The 21,260-nt window shown below is 46.1% G+C and overlaps 1 protein-coding gene across 2 annotated transcripts in view; it reads right to left on the bottom strand.

Moving 5' to 3' along the window:
- Window positions 1-21,260, bottom strand: part of TUBGCP2 (tubulin gamma complex component 2) — a 376,270-nt gene that overhangs the window by 216,779 nt on the left and 138,231 nt on the right. For both annotated transcript variants that reach the window (XM_078643325.1, XM_078643326.1), the window contains exon 5: window positions 9,701-9,860. In XM_078643325.1, the coding sequence (XP_078499451.1) occupies window positions 9,701-9,860 (160 nt within the window). The remainder of the gene's footprint in view (window positions 1-9,700; window positions 9,861-21,260) is intronic.

Below are 21,260 nucleotides of genomic sequence, written 5' to 3'. Positions count from 1 at the left end.
AATCGCGAACCTCATCATCTTTTTGTCAAACTCCTTCTTTCTTTGCAGGATGTTATCCATTTCGGCCTCGAGCCGTCTCTTCTTTCTCTCCAGTTCGGCGTCGAACAGTTCGGCCGATCTCTTCAACGTATTCGTCGACATGACCTTCGGGTCCTTTGTCGATGCCGAAGCGACCTTCAAGTCCTTCTCCTTCGAAGTCGATAGTTCCTTTTCGGGGACCTGCTTTGACGACCTTGGCTTTTCGCTGGTCTTCGCCGCCTAGGAGTCCTTTTCGAAGGATCCGCTGGGCTGTTTGTCCTTGGATGCAGCTGCGGCCGTCGAGATTTTCGGCGCCAGTGCCCCCTTCGAGGACAGACTCTATTTTTCGAGAGTCTGACTCAGACTTTGGAGGGTCTGTCGGGGGCTCAGGGGTCGTTGACTCTCCTACCTCTTTAGAAGTCTTCTTATCGGTCTCTACGACCGTGTAGTCGTCGTCTTCTCTGGCGACGTTGTCCTCCTTGTCGCTCGAGAGTCCTAGGTCCCGAAGCAACGGCGGTTGTCCCTTGCCTTGCATGTTGTAGTTGGCTCTTCTCTGTCTTGCTCTAACCCGGAGAGTCTTCGGTGTGAAGGCGGAGCAGGCGTTGCAGTCCTTGCTCTCGTGGTCGACCGGTGGGCAGAGGTTACGAACCGGGTGCTGGTCCTTCTGCGCGTATTTGTGGTGGCAGTTACGGCAGAATTTAAAAGGTGTCTTGTCCATTTCTTGCGCTCAGGGGGCCCCCTGTGTGCGCATTCTCCGTTGGACGTCGGAGTTCTCGAAGTTCTCCTTCTTCTTCGTCGTCCCGGCTCGATGGTGTTGTTCCTCGTCGTCTTCTCCAATCTTTTCTGTGCAAAATTTGACTTTTCTTCGTCTTCTTTCCTGCAAAACTATGGAGTCTCTCAGGGACGATCTAGACCCAACAGCGGAAAAAAGATCCCGACGCCCAAAGGTGGGAGCTTCCGCGGGAAGCGTGCCGACGTCACAGGAAGTACACCAAAAGGTGGGACGTTGACGCCCACCTGGGCTACGAAAAAGAAAAATACAAGAAAGAAAGAAAAGACTACGATTCCGGACCCAACCACTAGACCGCGGAATAATGCACAGCATAATGAATCCAGAAAGATTCACGACGCAAAAATTTCTATTATTTCTTCTTTCATCATTTCTCTCAAACCGCACCCAGACAGTCACGCTAGGAAACTTCAGATCTGCCCAGATGACACTACCGTGTGGCGTCCCACAAGGCTCATCCCTGAGCCCAACGCTATTTAATGTTGACGTAACTGACTTAGCAAGAGTCATCAAGTCTCACGGGATGAGCCTTACATCCTACGCGGACGATACCCAGTTGGTCCTGGCCATAAAAAACAATGGACAGAAAATAGCAGCTACATTCCAACACGGCATGATCGCCATCAGCGATTGGATGGCCACAAATTGTCTAAAATTGAATTCCGAGAAAACGGAAGTTATGATCTTTGGCAAGCTCAGCCCGACCTGGCCCACTTCTTGGTGGCCCACAGAGCTAGGTCCCCCGCCCAACCCAGTTATCAAGGTTAGGAATTTAGGCATAGTACTTGACGACAAACTCACCTTTGCCGCCCATGCCAATACCATTGTCTCATCCTCTTTTTACGAACTGAAAACAAAGAAAATCCTTCCCTTTCTCCCCCCCAACTCAGGAAAAACACTGGTCACAGCTTTTGTAATGTCCTCGTTGGATTATTGCAACGGACTTTTTATCAACGCCCAGCAACAAGTCATCCGTAAACTACAGTCGGTGCAGAACGCGGCAGCAAGAATGCTTTCGGGAACCCCCAAGTTCAAACCTATCGCCCACATCATCAAAAGTTACCACTGGCTAACAGTTAAAAAACGCATCAAATTCAAGGCTCTATGCATTGCTTATAAAGCCTCACGCAAACAAGGACCCCGATTCCTTCTCAACTCCCTAGCCTTCCATGTCCCCAACCGACCACTACGATCGTCCAACACCCTCATGATGTCCGTACCGCGCACCAAAACGGCTTCTTGGGGTGACCGACGTTTCACTGTTTCCACAGCCAAACTCTGGAACTCTCTTGATTTAGACACTCGATCCAGTCCCACTCTGTTAGCTTTCAGGAGGAGAATAAAAACCTGGCAGTTCAATCAATAATTCCCCCCATCTTCTCTGCCACGTTCACAGCGCCGAGACGCCCTTGGGCATTTGTTGCGCTTTACAAATTGCATAAATAAATAAATAAATAAATATTATTCTGAGTGGATAAGGTCTCTTAAAAACAGTTATTTATAGTAAATCCACTCCTGCAGAACAACTGGGGCCATTTACAGAAAGTGCACCAGGGCGCAATAGGTGTGTGCGACAAAGTGGAAGCCCAATTAGATCACATTCCAAACTAACTTTACATACCCAAGTCACTTAAGCAAGATGAATACTTATAATTAACCCATAAACACAATCAATGTAACACCCTCCCCTTACACCACATCACACAAAGTGATATTACAAAACCTTCGACCAGGGATTAACATCACAAGAGTGCTACCACCACATGAGAGGAGGGATGCCATCACTGTTAGGCTGAAGTCACAATGATAATATACAAGAGATGTTAATTACATGCTAGTAATACTTCCAACACTGCCATAAAATGCCCAATTGCCACAATCATACGTCAAGGCGTGTTAGTGCTATAACCAAAGCTGTGCTTTGATCATCACCCAAGAAGTGTACTGCCATTATAAGCCAATGAGTGCATGCCATTATGTGCCAGTGGTGTGCTGTATCATGTGCCAGAGACCTGCTGCTCCCATGTGCCAGAGATGTGTTGTCACCAATTACCATCATAGTCAATTTTGTTTAGGAATATTTTGCTCCAAATCACCAATCCAAGGGCATGTGTTACCATTTGCAACACTACAATTACGACTTATAAGCAGTTTATATTTCGGGAGCATGGTATTCAAACCCAAAACTGTACCCCAAAATTTGGACACCCCATAATTTGACTCATTTGCTTCCCACAGTTCTCTGGATAGGAGACAGCGTTTAGCCTTAACTTCAGGAGGCAATGTGTACCCGTATTAAGGCACCTCACCAAACATCAATCAGCAGCGTAAACAGTTCATTAAGTAATGAGGTCCACTCAATTAATTGAGTTCTAGGTCAATGAAAAGTTAAAAGGGTTTATAACAAAAAATCAAAATAAGCCGTATAATGTCAATGCCACGAAGGGTCTCAGGTGTAAAGTTATACAGAGCATGTAAAATTAGAAACTATCCCAAGTTTCAACGATGAGCAAAATTATAAGAAAATAGGGCAGCATCCCTAGCATTATAGGAAAATCTTCCAGCTCCCACCAAATCGATGGGTTTTTATACACAATTCTAGCATAACATTCATATAAATTATGCAAACTCATCATGGTGTGAGCAAAAGTCTAATTTATTTAGCAAATCAAAACACATGAATAATAGATATTTGGTTCCACTTTCTGGGTATCACACCGACGACCCCAGAATTTGCAATCTAGCGTTTATGAACCTTCGGGCTGCAATTATGTCAACCAAGGAAGGATGCCGAATTGCGTAATAAGGATGATGACCATTCCTGACTGCCCTTGGATAAAATACACATTTTGTGTATTAAACTGCAAACCTAGTGCAGATGCATGCTCAGTCCAGGTGTTAACAAATCGATCCTCAGTAAAGCACATCTTTCCTGGATTTGGAGACAAATCTGTCACCTTTCGATTTTAATAACTGGAAGCACTCGGTCCATCAAGTGTCCCCAATGCCAATCCAGCCCCAAACAAGAATATCCACAGCCAAAGCTATCCTATGAATAAAACATTCATTAAAGAGCAGTGCTTTAACTGGTATCACTAAACAATATATGCAAGAATGTTGAAGCATTTCAGACGATTGTGATAAAAGCAGGTGCTTCCAGTAACACCGCCAGGCTTCATCACGCCAGAGCTGTGGAAGACACATTGGGGTTTGAATAAACATTAAAAATCTCATAGGTTCTCAGAAAATCAAATGCTGCCATCAAAGTCTTAGTCAAATGTAGTTGTGAATCTGTTAAAAAATGGCTACGTGCCGCGAGCACCAGAACACAACAGGGAGTAAGGCTTTTTCATGGTTCCTAGGACAAAACATAAACTGTCATATGTGATGGGTCAGAAGAACCATGTAATATAAGGCATTCAATGTCGGGTATATGCAGAAAAGTTTCCTCCACAGAACATTAGAGTTAGTGATGGATGGAAGCTGGGCCGGACTGGGAACCAAAACTGGCCCCGGCAAAGTGCTCGGCCGGCCCCCCGAGGGGGGGAGGTTGGGGGTGCGACCGAGCTCTTTGGATGATTGTTACAGGGCCAATTTTGCAGCTATGCTGCATAAACAGCCCGGTAACAAAAACGGCCCCCAGGGGCCCAAAACCGGCCCCCACCCTTGCAGCGCACTGGGGGATTGCCCGGTGCCCCCAACGGCCAGTCGGCCCTGGATGGGAGAATGTAAGTAAGCTCATTAATGTACGAGTTACCTTCGGTAACGGTGTATCTGGTAGAGACGATTCTAGCCGCAGATTCCTTCACGTAGATTTATCCCCAGGCGTGAGACTGGATCCTGAAACTTTTTTGCCACAGCATCCCTGCGCGCCGGGGGCGGAGCGACATCACGGAACTCCGACCAGGCGTCGTCCGCGCACGTGACGTCAGCAAGGTCACATAAGACCCGCCCCGGCGCGCCTAAGTCTGTTTTTTTCTGAGAACTTTTCCGCCTCACCACGCGGAATCACAAGATAATAAAATGTGGAAGCATGGGAACAGTGTGCGAAGAGCAGAAAAATTGGAAAGAAGCGGTGACTAACAACACCACACAGAATAGTGGCAACACCGTAGTACCTAAAGACAGGAAAGAAGAAAAGCAAACAGAGCCCTGCGCAGCCACCCTGTCAGCACATAGATAGCCTCCCACTCCCGTGCCCCAGAGGCAAGGAACATGCGTAAAGCGATGGTACACGTAGTAAACCTACCACCCCATCCAGAGAAGGGGAACCTGTCCCAAGACAGACAAGGACAACAACCCTCCAAGCCACCCCAACATAGAGGGCAACCACCCGTAAGGGACAAGGCAAGACATGGCCAGATGACCCTTAATCAGGGGATAGCACTGGAAGGAAGGGAGGGGAGGGGAGGACAGGGATAGAAAGCAATCTCTCCCAAACCTGGAGTAGCCAGAGTAGCAGGGCACCGGAACACCAGAACCCCATCCTCCAAGAACCAAGGAGGAATGAACCCCCCCCCAGACTGAGCGACCCATCAAGAACAAGGAAGGCATTCACGGGAGACACAGCCCCCCACTGGGAGGCAAGTACTGAAGACCAACCCAAGGGTCCTCGCAGAAAAGGATAGGAATGGCGGGCCATGAAGGAATCTGCGGGTAGAATCGTCTCTACCAGATACATCGTTACCGAAGGTAAGTAACTCGTACATCTGAGAGAGACTATAGGCCGCAGATTCCTTCACGTAGAATAGATACCCTAGCAATACCCCCTGGGAAGGAGGGTCTGCGAAGGACCCCCCCCCCCAGCCAATACAGAACAGAGGGCCACCCAGGGGGACCAGATCTGTGGACCAGAAAGAACCTTGTCCTTGCCAGGCAAGGGGAACCCCCACAAGTAGAACTCTACCTACCCCAAGGGGATGTAGGAAGGAAAGGAAGACTGAAGAGGCTCGTTCATTCACAGCAGAGGAACCAAAGGCAAGGGCGGAGAGGCCGAAGCATTCCACTCCCCCACAAGGCAACATAACTTCCGCCCACGACATGAAAAGCGGAAGAAGAAGCCTATAGGGCACAAGGGAACAAGGGAAAAGAAGGCGAACCCACTCCAGATGGAGAGCAGTCTGCCAGCCAGAACAGCGCCGGCAGTCAAGCCGCCAGAAGCAAGATGAAGAACAGCCCGAGGCCCCAGGAAGACCGAGTAGGTGGTGCCTGGCAAGGGAGAACACAGGAGCGTCCCAGACCTCAGGACAGGAGCAGGGAAAAGAAGAGATGCCCGGGCACACCACTACAAGTGGCCGCGCACACGACAGCAAAAGCAGCCTACACAAATGCCATAGAGAACAGGCACTCGAAGGCGACCAGAACCCTCCAGCAGAGCGCAAGCCATATGACCTGGGATACGATAAGCCCCAAATATGCAAACCCTCTTTGAAAGAACTTCCGCAGCAGAGGTAACAAACAAAAGAGCCACGGGGAAAAAAACACCCCGCGAAAGGCTTGACAAGCATCCCAAGCAAGCAGAAGGACTAATCTCAGGGCCAAGTCTGCGCAACAATTCCACACATACACATACATCAACAAAAGGGCCGTCCAACAGCCAACAATGCCAAAGTTCCAAGAAGGACACAATGGCCAGAAAACGCACTCCACAGCCAGGCCCAGAATCAACACGACTCAGGAATTACTGAGGAGGGGATGGAGGAGGAGGATGATAAGGCGGAGAAGGAGGAGGACGGAGCCCTGTCAAGAGCCTCTGGATGGCGGAGTCGGCCGGGGCATGGAACAACAAGCTGCCATCAAACGGAAGATCAATGAGTCGCTCCCGAATATTCTCAGGGAATACTCCATACCGAAGCCAAGCATGGCGACGGAGAGCGACCGAGGAAGCCATGGCCCGGCCCAACCTCTCTGAGATGTCCAGGGTGGAGCGGAGAATAAACGTCGCCAGCTCCCGGCCATCCAACAAATTATGCCTTAAGTCCATTTGACCACCCTCCTGGGACGCTGCGGATCCCAGAGACTCGACCAAGTCCCAAAAACAGGAGGAGGCCCGAGCCAGCACACACAAGGTGTTAAGAGCCCACAGGGCAGCGCTAGTCGAGGCGAACAAGTTGAGCCCCCAAGAGTCCAGCCAGCGTGCCTGTCGGGACGGCGGAGTCAATAGTGGCAGCAGGGAGGGAAAAGCAGTCAGCAAAAGAGTACTGGAGGTAGAGGGACAGGCATGCCGGGTCACACGGCGCTGGGAGATGCCGATGCAGAAGATGCTGAGGCACCGGGTCCCCTGAGGCAGGGCGCTTCCAAGCCCCCGTCAAGGAAGAAAGGAGGGAACCTTCAAAGGGAAGCAAGGTTTCCCTCCCACCAGAGCCCTGGTGAAGGACCTTCAATAAATGTTCCTCCAGAAAGTGAGCCACCGGGTCACCCATACGCAGGATGCCCACAGCCGTGGACACTGCGTGAGCGAAGGCCGATCCCGCCTCTGTAGGGCCCAGCGACGGGGAAAGCAGCTCGTCCGTGGGCGACGGCTGCAAACTAAGGTGGCCGTCCCCGAAGCCAAGCGGGCGGGCAAGGGCCAGACCTGGAAGTCAGAAGGAGCCGAAGAATGAGGGACCTGCCACTCTTCCGATGAACACCTCTGCATCAGGAAGGGCGAGTAGCCGCCTTTAGACGCTGGTGAAAAAGACACCACACGGCGACCAGTCTCCAAGGAGGATGACACCATTATACAGCCTGCCTATGGAGAGTAAGGAGCGTCCGAAGACGAATCCGCGGTACGACCCCTGCGCGGAGCCGTAGAGTGCGCTGCCTGAGGCGAGGTGCCGGTACCATGCGGCATCGCCGGACAAGGCTCCTCCGAGTCACCCCGCATCGGGGACCGGAGCAGGGCTGGAGCCGAACCGGCCCCAGGGCGGTGCTTGAACGGCACCGACCGGACCGACACAGAGGTAGCCATCCGCGTGGGGGAACGAGACGGGCCTGGGGAGTGACACAAAGCCCTCCGCCAGCCGCAGCCTAGAATGAGGCGTAGATCGCTCTGCAACCCATGAGACGGTGCCAGGGACGATTCCACCTCCGACTCACCCCCGTCGAGGCAGCCGCCTGCGGGGAAGGACGAGAGGGGCCCGGAGAGGGGTCCTCACCTGGCCTCGACTCGGAGCGGGCGAGGAGGGTTCACTGACCCCTGTGGCTCCGCACCGTCCAGCTGCTGCCGGCGCTGTAGTGGCGTCACCTCGGCCTTAGACAGGACCACCCTGTCAAGCGACCGGGAGGGGCTCGGGGATGCGACCCGAGCCCCGGCAACCTCCCGCGACAGCACAGGGACTCCCGCAGGAGTTTGCGGCAAGGCAGTAACGCCATGGCCTAAAGGAGGTGCCACAGCGGAGCCGCACCCCAACAGCACCACACCCTCAAAGTCTGGATCCGAACCAGTCGGGCCAGAGCCACCGGCGGCTCTGCAGAGGGCCCTGCGCAAGGCGAGGGGTCCGCCGTGCCCAGAGAGGCGGAGACACTAGTGAGGCCTGCAAAGCCGCCGCGTATGTCTACATTTGGACTCTCGACGCCCCAACACCAGGAAAAAGTGGATAGGATGACACGCGGGCCACATCATCCGCGGAGAGTCCACACCCCCGGTAGGCCAGAACCCAGCCCCCGGGGACAAACTGCGACACTTACCCACCGGGGAGCGACGCTCAAGTGAGATCGGAGAAGGGCGATGACGACAACCACGGCCGAACCTGAAGCTGTCCGCCGAAGCAGACCCAGGGGAGGACGTCGACCTGAAGAGAGGCGCAGAGAGAAGTTTCATGCAGTGCTCCCACCGCAACTTCGGCTTCAACTGTTGACAGGCCTCGCAGTCGGTGGTGCCGTGATCCTCCCCCAAACACCACATACAAATGAGGTGCGGGTCCGTCGCTGACATAAGACGCCCACAAAACGTACAAGTTTTGAAGCCCGAAGGCATACGCACACTGTTCCACCAAAAGAAATGGAGAAAAAAGGGTCCGAAACAGGCCCGTAGCAAGGACCGGATCCGGTTGTACGTGGAAAAGGAAAAAACTGACGTAGGCGCATCGGGCGGGTCTTATGTGGCCTCGCTGACGTCACGTGCGCGGACGATGCCTGGGTGGAGTTGCGTGATGTCGCCCCGCCCCCGGCGTGCAGGGATGCTGTGGCAAAAAAGTTTCCGGATCCAGTATCACACCTGGGGATAATTCTACGTGAAGGAATCTGCGGCTAGTAGTCTATCAGATCCTCTGACAATTCCCTTTCTATGAATTTAAAGTGGTAAAGTATCATATCACCTTGCGGACTGTGGCATCATTCCCATAATAATCTTTGCTCATGGGACTACAACAAATGTGCCTTTCTTTGTAGGTAAAATAAGGGCAAAGTTACAAACACTTTGTAAACTGCAAAGGTATTTAAGTTTTCTTCAAAACTTTGCAAGCTTCACAAACTTCTCAACGGGTGTGAGGTTATTATTGAAATAATTTGTGGTAAATACCTCAGAGAAACTCAACTGTTAGTGAGCGAATTGTAACACAAAAAAAGGCTTTGTGGGAAAGTGTGTTCACAAAAACTATTCCTACAAAAATGCTTACCCACATGGAAAGTTTGCAAATGTTTAGAAAGCCAGACAAACTTTCCAGCATTAGTAAAACGGCTCAATGTGTGCAGGTCAACCTAAAATTGAATTCACTCCTACGCAAACCCCATTTTTACTTCTATTTGCAAACACTGAAATAGCAGTAAGGCTCAAAAAAGCAACATTACTTAGAAAATGAGTCTAAATTTAAAAAGACACTGTTACACAATAGAAAGAGAAAGGCAAGAAAGCACTAAGAAAAAAAGGAATAAATCACATATATATAATTTTTGCTTTAGCTGGATACGCACCTATTGGTACATTGATTTCTGGACCCAAATTTGAGCTAGTTAAGAAGTCTCCAATCAGTGCTGGTCTCTCGCACACCCAAGGGGGAAACACAGGAATCATCTGGCCAGAACTTTTCTTGCTTTGCTTGTCTCGGAGCATCTTTCGAAGGTCGATGGACTGCTGAAAATAGAAAACACATATGCTTAATCACTACTTCATAAGCATTACCATATGAACACCAAATAATAGATCAATGTGAAGAGGAACCCGTTTCTCAATGAGGGAAATATGCCCTTCTTCAAGAAACAAGGAAAAGGATAACTAATTCGACGTGCGCTTTAGCATGATATATAGACATGCAGGAATTTACACGTGCATTTCTGTATCCAGAACAGAAGGCAGGCGCTTGCGCGGAGTTCCTCCAACACTGCACATCCAGTACAGGGGCATAAAAAGCCTTCTGAGGCACAGACATACACTCTGGTGTATTCTCAACAGTGCTTTGATTGCACTATTTAAAGGGCATTTCCAAGTCGACTTCTGTATTGAATGACATAGGAGTTGGCTCTGATGGTGGCACACAAGTTCGGATTATTTGGTAAGTTCCACATAAAAAAAATTATGCTGAAAAGGTATGTTCACCCATGCTCACAACCTTTCACTCCGAACATCAATATGTCCTTGCAATAAAAATAGTCAAAGTAAAGAAAAGATCTCTGTGGACTAAGACCCATCACAAGCCACCAATAGCAAAGTATCGTTTTGTAACAGTAATTTATTTGCAGGGTATATTTTGCTTTTTTTTCCCAAGGAGGGCTAAATACCAAAAAGGACAGTTAGAACACAAAATATAAACCCCTCGGACAGCAGGCATCTGGTCGTCTCTGCTCCGTTGACTGGACACTCCTTCACACAGATACATATAAAAAGTCATAATATGAGCTACCTGCCTCAGGGATGGAATATATGGAATGTTGCAGCTCCTGCCACCCCAACAACACTAATGCAGCCCCATATCAGTGTCCAAATGGGGAGCATCCAGAAGCCTTTGATAGTAAAGGTAGTCAGTAACGGTTGTAAACCAAAAGTGCCTTACCTAATCAACATAACATAAGAGCTGCACGACCACCAGAGGGGATCTGATATATCATACTTAATCTAGATCCCTCGAATGTGTAAAGTAACACTAGTCCCATGGGTCAAAGATGTAAACTTTATAAAGAAGAACAGACACAGGTCCCACAAGACACAAAAAAATGTGTGAAAACAGAGGGAGTGCCTCACGGTCGTGACACCCGAGGGGGTTCCTGGTTAGCAATTACCAGTATACCCACTTCTCATCATCGGTCACTCTCTCTGTGTGTAGTGTGTAAGAAAGGAACAAATTTACACATGTGCATAAATGATAATAGTGATTTGTAAAAGAAATGAACAAATACCAATGTGCACTATTACAAGCCGTGTACTAATGCACCTAGAACCCCAAAGAAAACAAACCAACGTGTTTGATTCAACCAAAATTCTAAAAATATATGGTGGGGATTGCTGGCTATCTCTCTTTATTCTGGTGCTGCAAGCCTCCCAATTTAAAAATGGTTACTTATATACCATCCGTATTTATATAGTGCCAGTGATCTAGATTAAGTATGATATATCAGATCCCCTCTGGTGGTCGTTCAGCTTTGATGTTATGTTGATTAGGTAAGGCGCTTTTGGTTTACAGTTGTTTGAGCGGGGGCGGCCTTACCTTAATTTCCCCCTACACTCCTATTGATTGAATGTCAGTAACGGTAACAGCGAGCACTCATTCCCCAAGCATCCTTAGTGGCTGCATATGATAGATATTTATATAATTATTATTAAGGCTCCATGGTTTTCAATATATATTTATATATATATATTTTTTTTTACAGATACAAACAAAACTATTTTTCTGTCCGTATTTATTTTTAAACTGAAAAATACAGTAATAGGTGATATTGTGTGTGATTTTCGATGCTGTCGCTCATGACTGCTAGGCTAACATTGACACAGGGAAATAAAGAAAAAAATAACAGATGCATCGGTTTGAAGCTTCATTAAGAAAATGTGTATTTTTTTCATTCTTTATTTAACTCCCTCGTGCGTCATTCAGAACCACTGTTGGTCTTGCAGTCATGAGTGAACGCATATATACAAAAGGAAAACGAGGCACTCTCCGGGTCCAATTGTCATAATTTATTTAGCAAGTGACACGTTTCTGCATTGACCTTTCTCAAACTTGCTGCATACTGTTTGTCGCAGCTCACATGATTTTTAAAGTACAAACATGCATTCTCATTGGACGAACGTTAATGACTGAAAAATTAGAAAGAGAACTGCTACATTGAGTTCATACTTCAATCCCCAAAGCAGCCATGCTGATGCAGTTTACGCTGCCTCCATCTGCATAGCAGCATGCGCGCCGTGATAACATTTCAAACCCCTCGATGAGTCATAAATAGTCCTTGCAGTAGTGAAAAAGTGAAATTTGCAGTATTTCACTATTAGGACATGTAAAACACACCTGTACATGTAATCCATGTAATCCCTATCAAATGCACTGCACCTTGCCCATGGGGCTACCTTGGGCCTACCTTAGGGGTAACTTACATGTAATAAAAGGGAAGGTTTGGGCCTGGCAAGTGGGTCACTAGACAGGTCAAAATGGCAGTTAAAAACTGCACACACAGACACTGTAGTGGCAGGTCTGAGACATGGTTGCAGGACTACTCATTTGATTTACAGGCCCTGGGGACAACTGGGCAATTTAGTAGAGACTTACTAGTAAATCAAATATGCCAATCATGGATAAACCAATCACCAATACAATTACACAGGGAGCACTTGCACTTTAGCACTGGTCAGCAGTGATAAAGTTCCCAGAGTCCTTAAACCACAAAAATGAAATACAGCACACAGTCAAAAACAGACTATCAGAAGCAAAAAAACAGGGGAAATCACGCAAAAAGATGTCAGGTCTAACAAGTGTGCTCCCAAGCGGAAAGTGGGAAAAACAACCCAACATCCTGGGAGTTCGCTCCACAAAGACGGAAGAACCTGGACAGACCATCAGCATTAGCGTGTTCTGTGCCAGGGTGGTGTTCCACTGTAAAGTACATCATTCCCTGTAGGGAGATGGACCACCTCAACAGTTTATGGTTCTCACCACTCATTCGCATCAAACATCTGAGGGGCCTGGGTTCTGTATGAACCTGGAAAAAAGTCCCAAACAAGTAGAGTCTTTGCTTGTTTAGCGCCAAGGCTACAGCAAAGGCTTCCCTTTCAATGGCGCTCCACATATGTTCCTGGGGAAGTAACCTCCAACTAATGAAGGCTACAGGTTGATCTAGGCCCTCTTCATTCAGCTGTGAAAGCACTGCTCCCACACCGTGCTCTGAGGCATCACTCTACATCACAGACTACTTGGAGAAGTCAGTAGCGTTGAGCACGGACACAGCGCACACAGCCTCTTTCAGGGTTTAAAGCGGGCTGGCACCCATCAGTCCACATCACCTGATGTGGCTGCTTCCTTGAAGTCAGCTCTGTCAAGGAGACCACAATGGTGCCATACCCCTTGACAAATCTGCAGTGGTACCCGGTGAGGCCTAAGAATTCATATCGAGTTCAAAGAGACTGTGTTATAAAATCATTTTATCCCCTTATATTGAAGCAGTATTGTGATGCTGGGTCTCCTTTGTGGATGAATTAGTCATCAAGGGGTTTAATTTATATGTGAAATATTATCACGGCGCATATGCTGCTATGCAGATGTTTTTTTTTTTTTTTTTTTTTTTTTAAAGATGACAAAAAGTTCTGTCGGGCCCCACAATTTTTAGCAAAGAATTGTGAAAAAAAAATTGCATCAAAGGGGAGTTTCTGAATAATTAAGACTAGCAATTAACCTCACCTGGCACTAAAAGCAACCATTGAAGTGCTGAGATCTCTACCAAAAAGTAGTAAACAAAAAAATCAGAAAAATCACACACAACACAATATGAAAACATATAATACAAAATGTCCAAAAATCAAAAGTTCATTATATCCTTTTATCCTCATTATCTATTTAGAATATCCGACAAATGACATTAGACCTAGTCCTCCACCCTGTAGTTTTCAGTTATTAACTGCACATTACTGAGGGTGCTATCAGGACTACAACGATAAACAAAACGGGGACAGCCTTTCAACGTCAGTACTCAAATACAAAATACACAACCAGTTTCCTCAAGAAATGTCATCTACCCCAGCAGAGGTTCACTCTATAGTTATTGCAACTCCTTGCAATTGTTCAGTCCATCAGCCGTATGGAGTAAATTTCAAAAGTATTGAACGATGAGGGAACAGTGACGGCAAGCTTCTAGTTGCACCTAGAATACTATTGACATTTAACTTCCCCCAGTTGAATTTTGGGCAGGCCCTGGCGGATGGGGTCTGCAGGGCTGAAATCGGCTTGGGACACGGCCCTCCCCCCTTCAGAAAACTGCCTTTTCTCCCGTATTCCATGTTTCTTAATGGAGGTGAATGCATTGTTGATCTATTGGATCGCAATCTGATCGGGTTGCCTGTGACAAGTGCTTTCTATTATATTGTCTCCTGGTGAGAGCAGAGTCCATGATTCTCCCTTGTAATTACCCAGCGTCTGAAGATGTCCCAAATCATCTGCAAGTCTGTATGTTGGGCCATGCCCTGTTGTCATTTATAGTATGTAAAGGTCTTCCCTTCTTTTCCCATGTTGATGGACAGCTTACTTAAAGCCCACCAAGTGAGTCTGGTGACGCGTTCCTAATACAGAGGAATACGAGGACCCGAGCGCATCTGGGTACACGTTATTAATACAGAGGTATACAAAGACATTTGCACCAAACAAAAAAGCACTTACTTTATATAGTTTAGCGGAAATACCCCTGTTTGCAAGAGAGTCACCTCTTTGTAGTCTCGTCATCTTCTCTTGAAGAGGATTTATGACATCACAGATTTGTGGATGAAGACCGTGCGAGGAACATTCACATTGCCGAAATTACATGCAAACAAGGTCACTGGAGACACTACCTTGTGTTCCTTTACACAGATGTAGTACAGAATATGCATTAGACCTTTACCCAAAGAGGTAGCACGTACCGATTTACCAGAAGAAAATATTCTAGTTAGGTAGAAGTTTTCTGTAAAACTGGGGAATCTTGTTGGATTAAAATAGGTTCCATTCTTGCTCTGTTGCTTATTTCAATGCACAAACAAATATAAGCATAGCAGGTGCCCCAGTTGAAGCTCCACTTTGGTAAAGCACAAATGATCCTAACTTCTTGGGCTTAGTTAAGGCAAAGCAAGTGTGTTTCCTTTTGTATTCCACGTTGCAAAAACAATCTGAAATCCTTAATGGAAATGAATGCATCATTGATCTATTGGAGCGCAATCTGATTTGTAGTGACTGTGAGGAGGGGTTTCTTTCTTGTTGTCTCCTGGTAAGAGTAGAGTCCATTGGTCTCCATTTTAATTACCCTAAGTATGCAAATGCCCAAAATCCATAGCACCACTCACCCAGTCACAGACACACACGGGCACTCACACAATCAATAAAAGACCTATTGCGCCACTAAGAGGCCCACTCATAGACCCAGACAGGCACTCACATATCTACTCACACCCAGTCAGGCACTCAGACAGGCACTCACACACCCACTCACAGAACAACTCACAGACCGATAGCAAAACTCACAGACCCAGATAGGCACTCACATACCCACTCCCAGACCCACTCTCAATGGTTCCAGGTTACAGTTAGGAAATAGAATTTTAAAAAACCTTAAAAATTCACTGAAAAAAACTAAAGTTACAGGGATGTTATAGTTCGGAAATAACATTTAAAAAAACGTAGAAATGCACTGAAAAAAAACGAAGGTTACAGGGACATTATAGATAGGAAATAGCATTTTAAAAAACTTAGAAAATCAATGCAAAAACCAATGGTTACAGGGACATTTAGTTTGGCTAAGATTTCATGCTTACTAAACCAGTGAAATTTAGCAGTTATAGTTACCCGAGTTAACTATAACTTATGCACTGCTTATGACCTCACATATTACAACACTCATGACATTGTCAATGACATCACTCATGACATCTAAAATGACATCACTGAGGTAACTAAAACTCATGCCCCCGTCATGCAGTTTTCTCATCAATAATTTCACTGCAAATGTTGCAGTAATATCAATGATGTCATAGAAGATGTTATGAGTGATGTAATATGTGGGGTAATTAGAGGTCCATGGTGAGGGCACATGTTATAGTTACCTTAGGGCACGAGTTGTAGTTACTTGAGATAAGTATGCTGAATTTCTATGATTTTGTGTGTGTAAAATCTGAACCCATCACTAATATACCTGTAACCTTTGTTTTCTTAGTGAATTTCTAAGTTTTTTAAAATTCTATTTCATAACAATAATGGCCCAGTAACCTCTATTTTGTTTCAGTGAATTTCTAAGGTTTCTTTAATTCTTTTTCCTAAAAATAACGCCTTTGTAACCTTTGTTTTTTTCAGTGAATTTCTACGGTTTTTCAATGTTATTTACTAACTGTAACCTGTAACCTTTGTGAGTGTCTCTGTGAGTGTGAGTACTTGTCTATTTACTAACAACAACATCCCTTTAACCGTTGGGTTTTTTCAGTGAATTTCTAAGGCTTATTTTCATTCAAGTTCAAGTTTAGTAATTTGTATAGCGCACTACTCACCCAGAGGGTCTCAAGGCGCTTGAGGGAGGGTGGTTGCATTATATTATTATATTTCTGAACTAGAACTTCCAAGGAACCTTTGTTTTTTCAGTGTATTTGTATGTTTTTTTTAATACTGTTTCCTAACAGTGACGTTATTGTTAGGCTCAGATTTCACTCGTACAAAACCAGTGAAATTCAGCGGTTAGTTACCTGAGCTTACTATAACTTACGCCCTCCAACGCACTGCTTATAACCTGGTCAGTAACATCACTGATGATATCTCAAAAGACATAATTGACATCATCCCAGAACCACTCACACACACACTCACCCCCCCCCATACAACCGCTCATATGTCCACTCACACATCTACTCACATACCCATTCACAGACCATACAAATATTTACACAACCACTCACTTATCCATAGAGCCATTCACATATCCACTCTCAGAGCTTGATAATACTACCAGTAACTCACTCATACAGCCACTCACACACCCATGCAGCTACTGCCACACAGTTATTCACTTATATAGCCACAGAGAGAGAGAGAGAGAGAGAGAGAGAGAGAGAGAGAGAGAGAGAGAGAGAGAGAGAGAGAGAGAGAGAGAGAGAGAGAGAGAGAGAGAGAGAGAGAGAGAGAGAGAGAGAGAGAGAGAGAGAGAGAGAGAGAGAGAGAGAGAGAGAGGTGTGTGTGTGTGTGTTTTGTTTGGCTGAAACCTTTGGTGCTGTTTGATGAATTTTCATGAAATATTCAAATATATTACCTACTGGTGGTCGCCAGTAGGTAGTTATAGTTAGGACCTATTTTCAATAGGAAATTCGCAACATTCTACTCCCAATAACTTTGGCCCAGGTTGACGAATCTTCGCGAAATTTCCAAAACGTATGGCCCGCTGATATCTTGAAAGTTTCGGGGTGATTCGTCAAGCGAGAAAAAAGGGGGTCCCAAAACGTGTTTTCCCCATGCAATTTCCCATAGGAAACTTTAGACACGGCTACAGCCCCAACTGCTGAACGGAATTACACCAAATTTGGCAAAAAGGTAGCCCTTGGTTCAGAAAGATCCTTTTTTATTAAAAGGTGTAAATCCGTTCAGTAGTTCCTGAGAAATTCAAAATGAAAAAAAAGTTTCGATTTATGTGGTAAATAAATAAATAATACCCTATTTTTGGATGAATGAATGAATAACAGATAGCTCAATAAATAAGAGTCAAGATTCGAGGTAGTAGGAGTTTCTGCAGGTTTATTACAGCATAAGGACAGGATCAGGACAACCTGCATAGGAATAGGATGACAGGGGAAAAGAGGCCCGGCAGCTGCCGGGGCTTGGTCTGGGATGAGCGCACGCTAACATTTAATAACAAGACATTCATTTATATACATAGCGCAAACACATAGCATTACATTGCAGTAGGCGTAACAGTGGGTGGAGTAGAAGGCATGACGTGTAGCAGTCGCGAGAGATAACAGTAAAAAGAGGTGTAACTGGGAGTTTACTTAGACATGTGAAGTAAAACGTAACAGAATATGTCATGAATGGGCGGACACATAGGAGGGGGCTACCTAAGGAGCCGGGACCTCTAACCTAATGGTGCGCGAAAACTGGCAATGACGTGTTACTAGGAGAAGCTGGGGGCTACGAACTCTGTGCTAGGAGCAGAGACTAGAGTCTGGAGGGTCGGAGCGACATGTACCTAAACCCTATCTGGTATCTAATGTTTAGGGAACATGTTGATATAAACTAGAAGTCATGAGGGGAGAGGCTAACTTGATTCTAAGACTGGACCATGCATTATTCTACATGAAATGCGTGATGAAGAATACTAAATGACCATTAAATACAGTATTTCTCTAACAGGGAGACGAGAAGGCTAGACAACGACGGAAACTATTGATGCAGTTCAGTAGCTTAGGAATGCAAAGGAGGAGGACTGAACTGATAGCTGGAACTATAACATACTTTTGGCAGACTTAGAGGCAGGGCCGGGCTGCACCGGGCAGTGCGAGGCAGGAAGTAAGTGAAAGGTCGAGGATACAGGTGGGGGCTGTATCGCTCCTCAGCGAGGCTTTCAGGAGTCAGGAGCTGAATCCAGGGTCCGGGCCCTTTTGAGGCCTAGAAACGGGGACTTTATAATGGAATAACGTGCACACTGAGAAACGTGGCAACATTAATTTACATAGGCCTGATATTCGTAGTATTCACGAGGACTGGAAACTAACATATTAGAGGTGGACACAACTGTAATTGCGTCATTAATCAGAAATGGGGAATAACATATGCATATTGGTCATGCATACATAACATATGATGGATGGGGCGTAGGGACACAGAACATGGCAAAATTTACTTTTCCACATTCCCTCCTTGTCACTACGTTTCCATCAGGAAACATCAATATTCATGATACCGTCTATCATTTCATACAGTACCATTTGCTCGTCTCGAATTGTCTTGGAACGGGATTTAGAACGGGGCTTGGGACTAGGAATACAAGAGGTAGCACACATGCTGCAAATCGCAGGGCCACATTGTATACAGAGGCAGCAACTAAATATGATCGCTACTGCAATACCTAGAAAGGACAGGACTTTCCATCCCCATGCGGAAATTACATTCCAGAACCAACCGGACCATGTCCAGGTGCCTGGATCTTGATGTAACAGATGGGCAATTTTATGGAGTCTGGTTATAGCTGAATAAACAGACGGCGCGTTATTTGGAATGAAAATGCAACAACTGGATCCGAGAATTCTACAGGCCCCGCCCCTATCGGCCAGTATGACGTCAAGGACGAGACGATTCTGTAAAACGACAATTCTCATAAAGGATTGTTCTTCAGTTAAGTTACCTAGAGCAGAGGCAGTCTCATCTACTACAGCTTCAAGGGTTCTTGTTAACCTACGAATTAACTTACTATTTACAACTGTACCTAAATAAGGGAAAACACCTTTATCTATATCAATGAATTGCTCTGCGGCGGTTTCAGTATAATCGACAATCGGGAGATTTCTCTTGTGTCTAGTGTGTACTAAGAAAGAATTCCTATGATAGTCAGGTGGGGCTAGAAAAACAGGTGGCAGTAGGAAAGCAATGTAACAGGTTCCCTCCCAATCGAGGGGCAGACGGACATATGCAGTTTGACCACAAACAAAATAAGAATGACGTGAAGCTTTAAAAATAGATTTCCTACTGTCACTATACTTGACAATAGTAGTACAATCACTATGTCCTACATGTACAGAACCATAACTACGGACACATAATTCGCCTTTGACTGGTAGTACTGAAATAGCGGGTGAGTCTGGAGTAGTATCAGACTGAACATTCAGAACCATGAAATTCGACGAATAATTTCCTAAATTATATACTTCATTTTCTAGATCTAAACCTGTTCTATGGGGGAAACCTTGCTTGTCTGGGAAACATGTACTGTTAAGAAAAGACATATCTGTTGAGGATGACGTTAGCGTGGACCATGCTCCACACGAACCATCGTGTGAAAATGGATAAGGAAACAGTGGCAGAACTCCCTTCGATGTCTGGAAAGGGGGGAGTCGACCACACACCCAACAATTAGTGGCATTGCTGGTCTGGTGTGAATAATGTAACATACGGATGAATGTGTTATTACGCATGGCGAGGCGGTATGAATATTCGTGAGGAGGCAGATCACTAAACGTGTGCTCTACTGTAGCATGAGCAGACATATTCACATGAGGAACTGGTAAATACAGATAGAAAGCATAGCTGGTGCAAGAAATCATTATGCTGAGAAATAATATGAAACTCAGAAAAACGATACATTGCAGTGAACTTCGACTGACTCTCTCACTATGGGGGTCTATTTTATACATGTCAGAAACAGTCTAACCGTTTCACCTAGGGGAGGACTTATACAATCAAACTGGCTGACTTATTAGACCTGAGCTTTAACTTATACTCCTGTTGCGGAGTTTTCTCTACCAAGGGAGGGGTTGTAATAAAGTCTGGTGCGGGACAGTCCTTTAAAACAATGTTCTGGCAATCCTTCGAATCCGGGGAAATGTTCTTGGCAATGTCTTTGAAGTCTAGCTTTGGTCCTTTAAAAAGTTTTACATGAGAGAGGTGGACCCACCCCTTCCTGCCTTCTAACTTGACGGCAGTTCGGGTGGTCAAGAGGACCTGACGTGGCTCCTTCCAACGTGGTTCCAGCGGACTTGATCTGTCAAAATTGCGGACCATCACCAAGGATCCTGGAACGATCTCGTGCGGTGCCACCTCTGTATTGTCTGGAAATGCGGCGGCAACCTGTGAACGACATGAGTTGAGGGCAGACATCAAGGAAGCTAGGTAATCTGTCAGCATATTACATGAAACATCGGTAATACTTCGGGGTCTAGGAGTACCCCACATGTTAGGGGGGCGGCCGAATACGACCTCATACGGGGACAGACCTGATCTGGAATGTGCGACCATACGCATGTAAAATAGAGCGACTGGCAGAGCTACTAACCAGTCCACACCCTTGTCTTTACAGACTTTTGCTATACGGATTTTCAGAGTCTGATTATGTCTCTCGACTAGTCCAGCTGCTTCTGGATGGCGTACACAATGGAACTTCCACTGGTACCCTAACAACAGGGAAACGTGTTTCATGAGTTCGGATGAGAATGGCTGACCGTTATCAGAATATACGACTCTAGGGAGTCCGTATCTAGGGAAGAATTCACGAACCAGCTGCTTGGCAGTGGTCGCGGCTGTGTAATCTGGGACTGGATATGCTTCTGTCCACCTGGACAAAGCGCATACAACTACAAGGACATACTTGAAACCTCGACATCGCTCCATCTGAATATAATCCA

Source organism: Lissotriton helveticus, chromosome 5_1 (assembly GCF_964261635.1).
Source record: "Lissotriton helveticus chromosome 5_1, aLisHel1.1, whole genome shotgun sequence".
Classification (NCBI taxonomy): Eukaryota; Metazoa; Chordata; class Amphibia; order Caudata; family Salamandridae; genus Lissotriton; species Lissotriton helveticus.
This window is presented reverse-complemented; position numbering and strand designations above follow the sequence as displayed.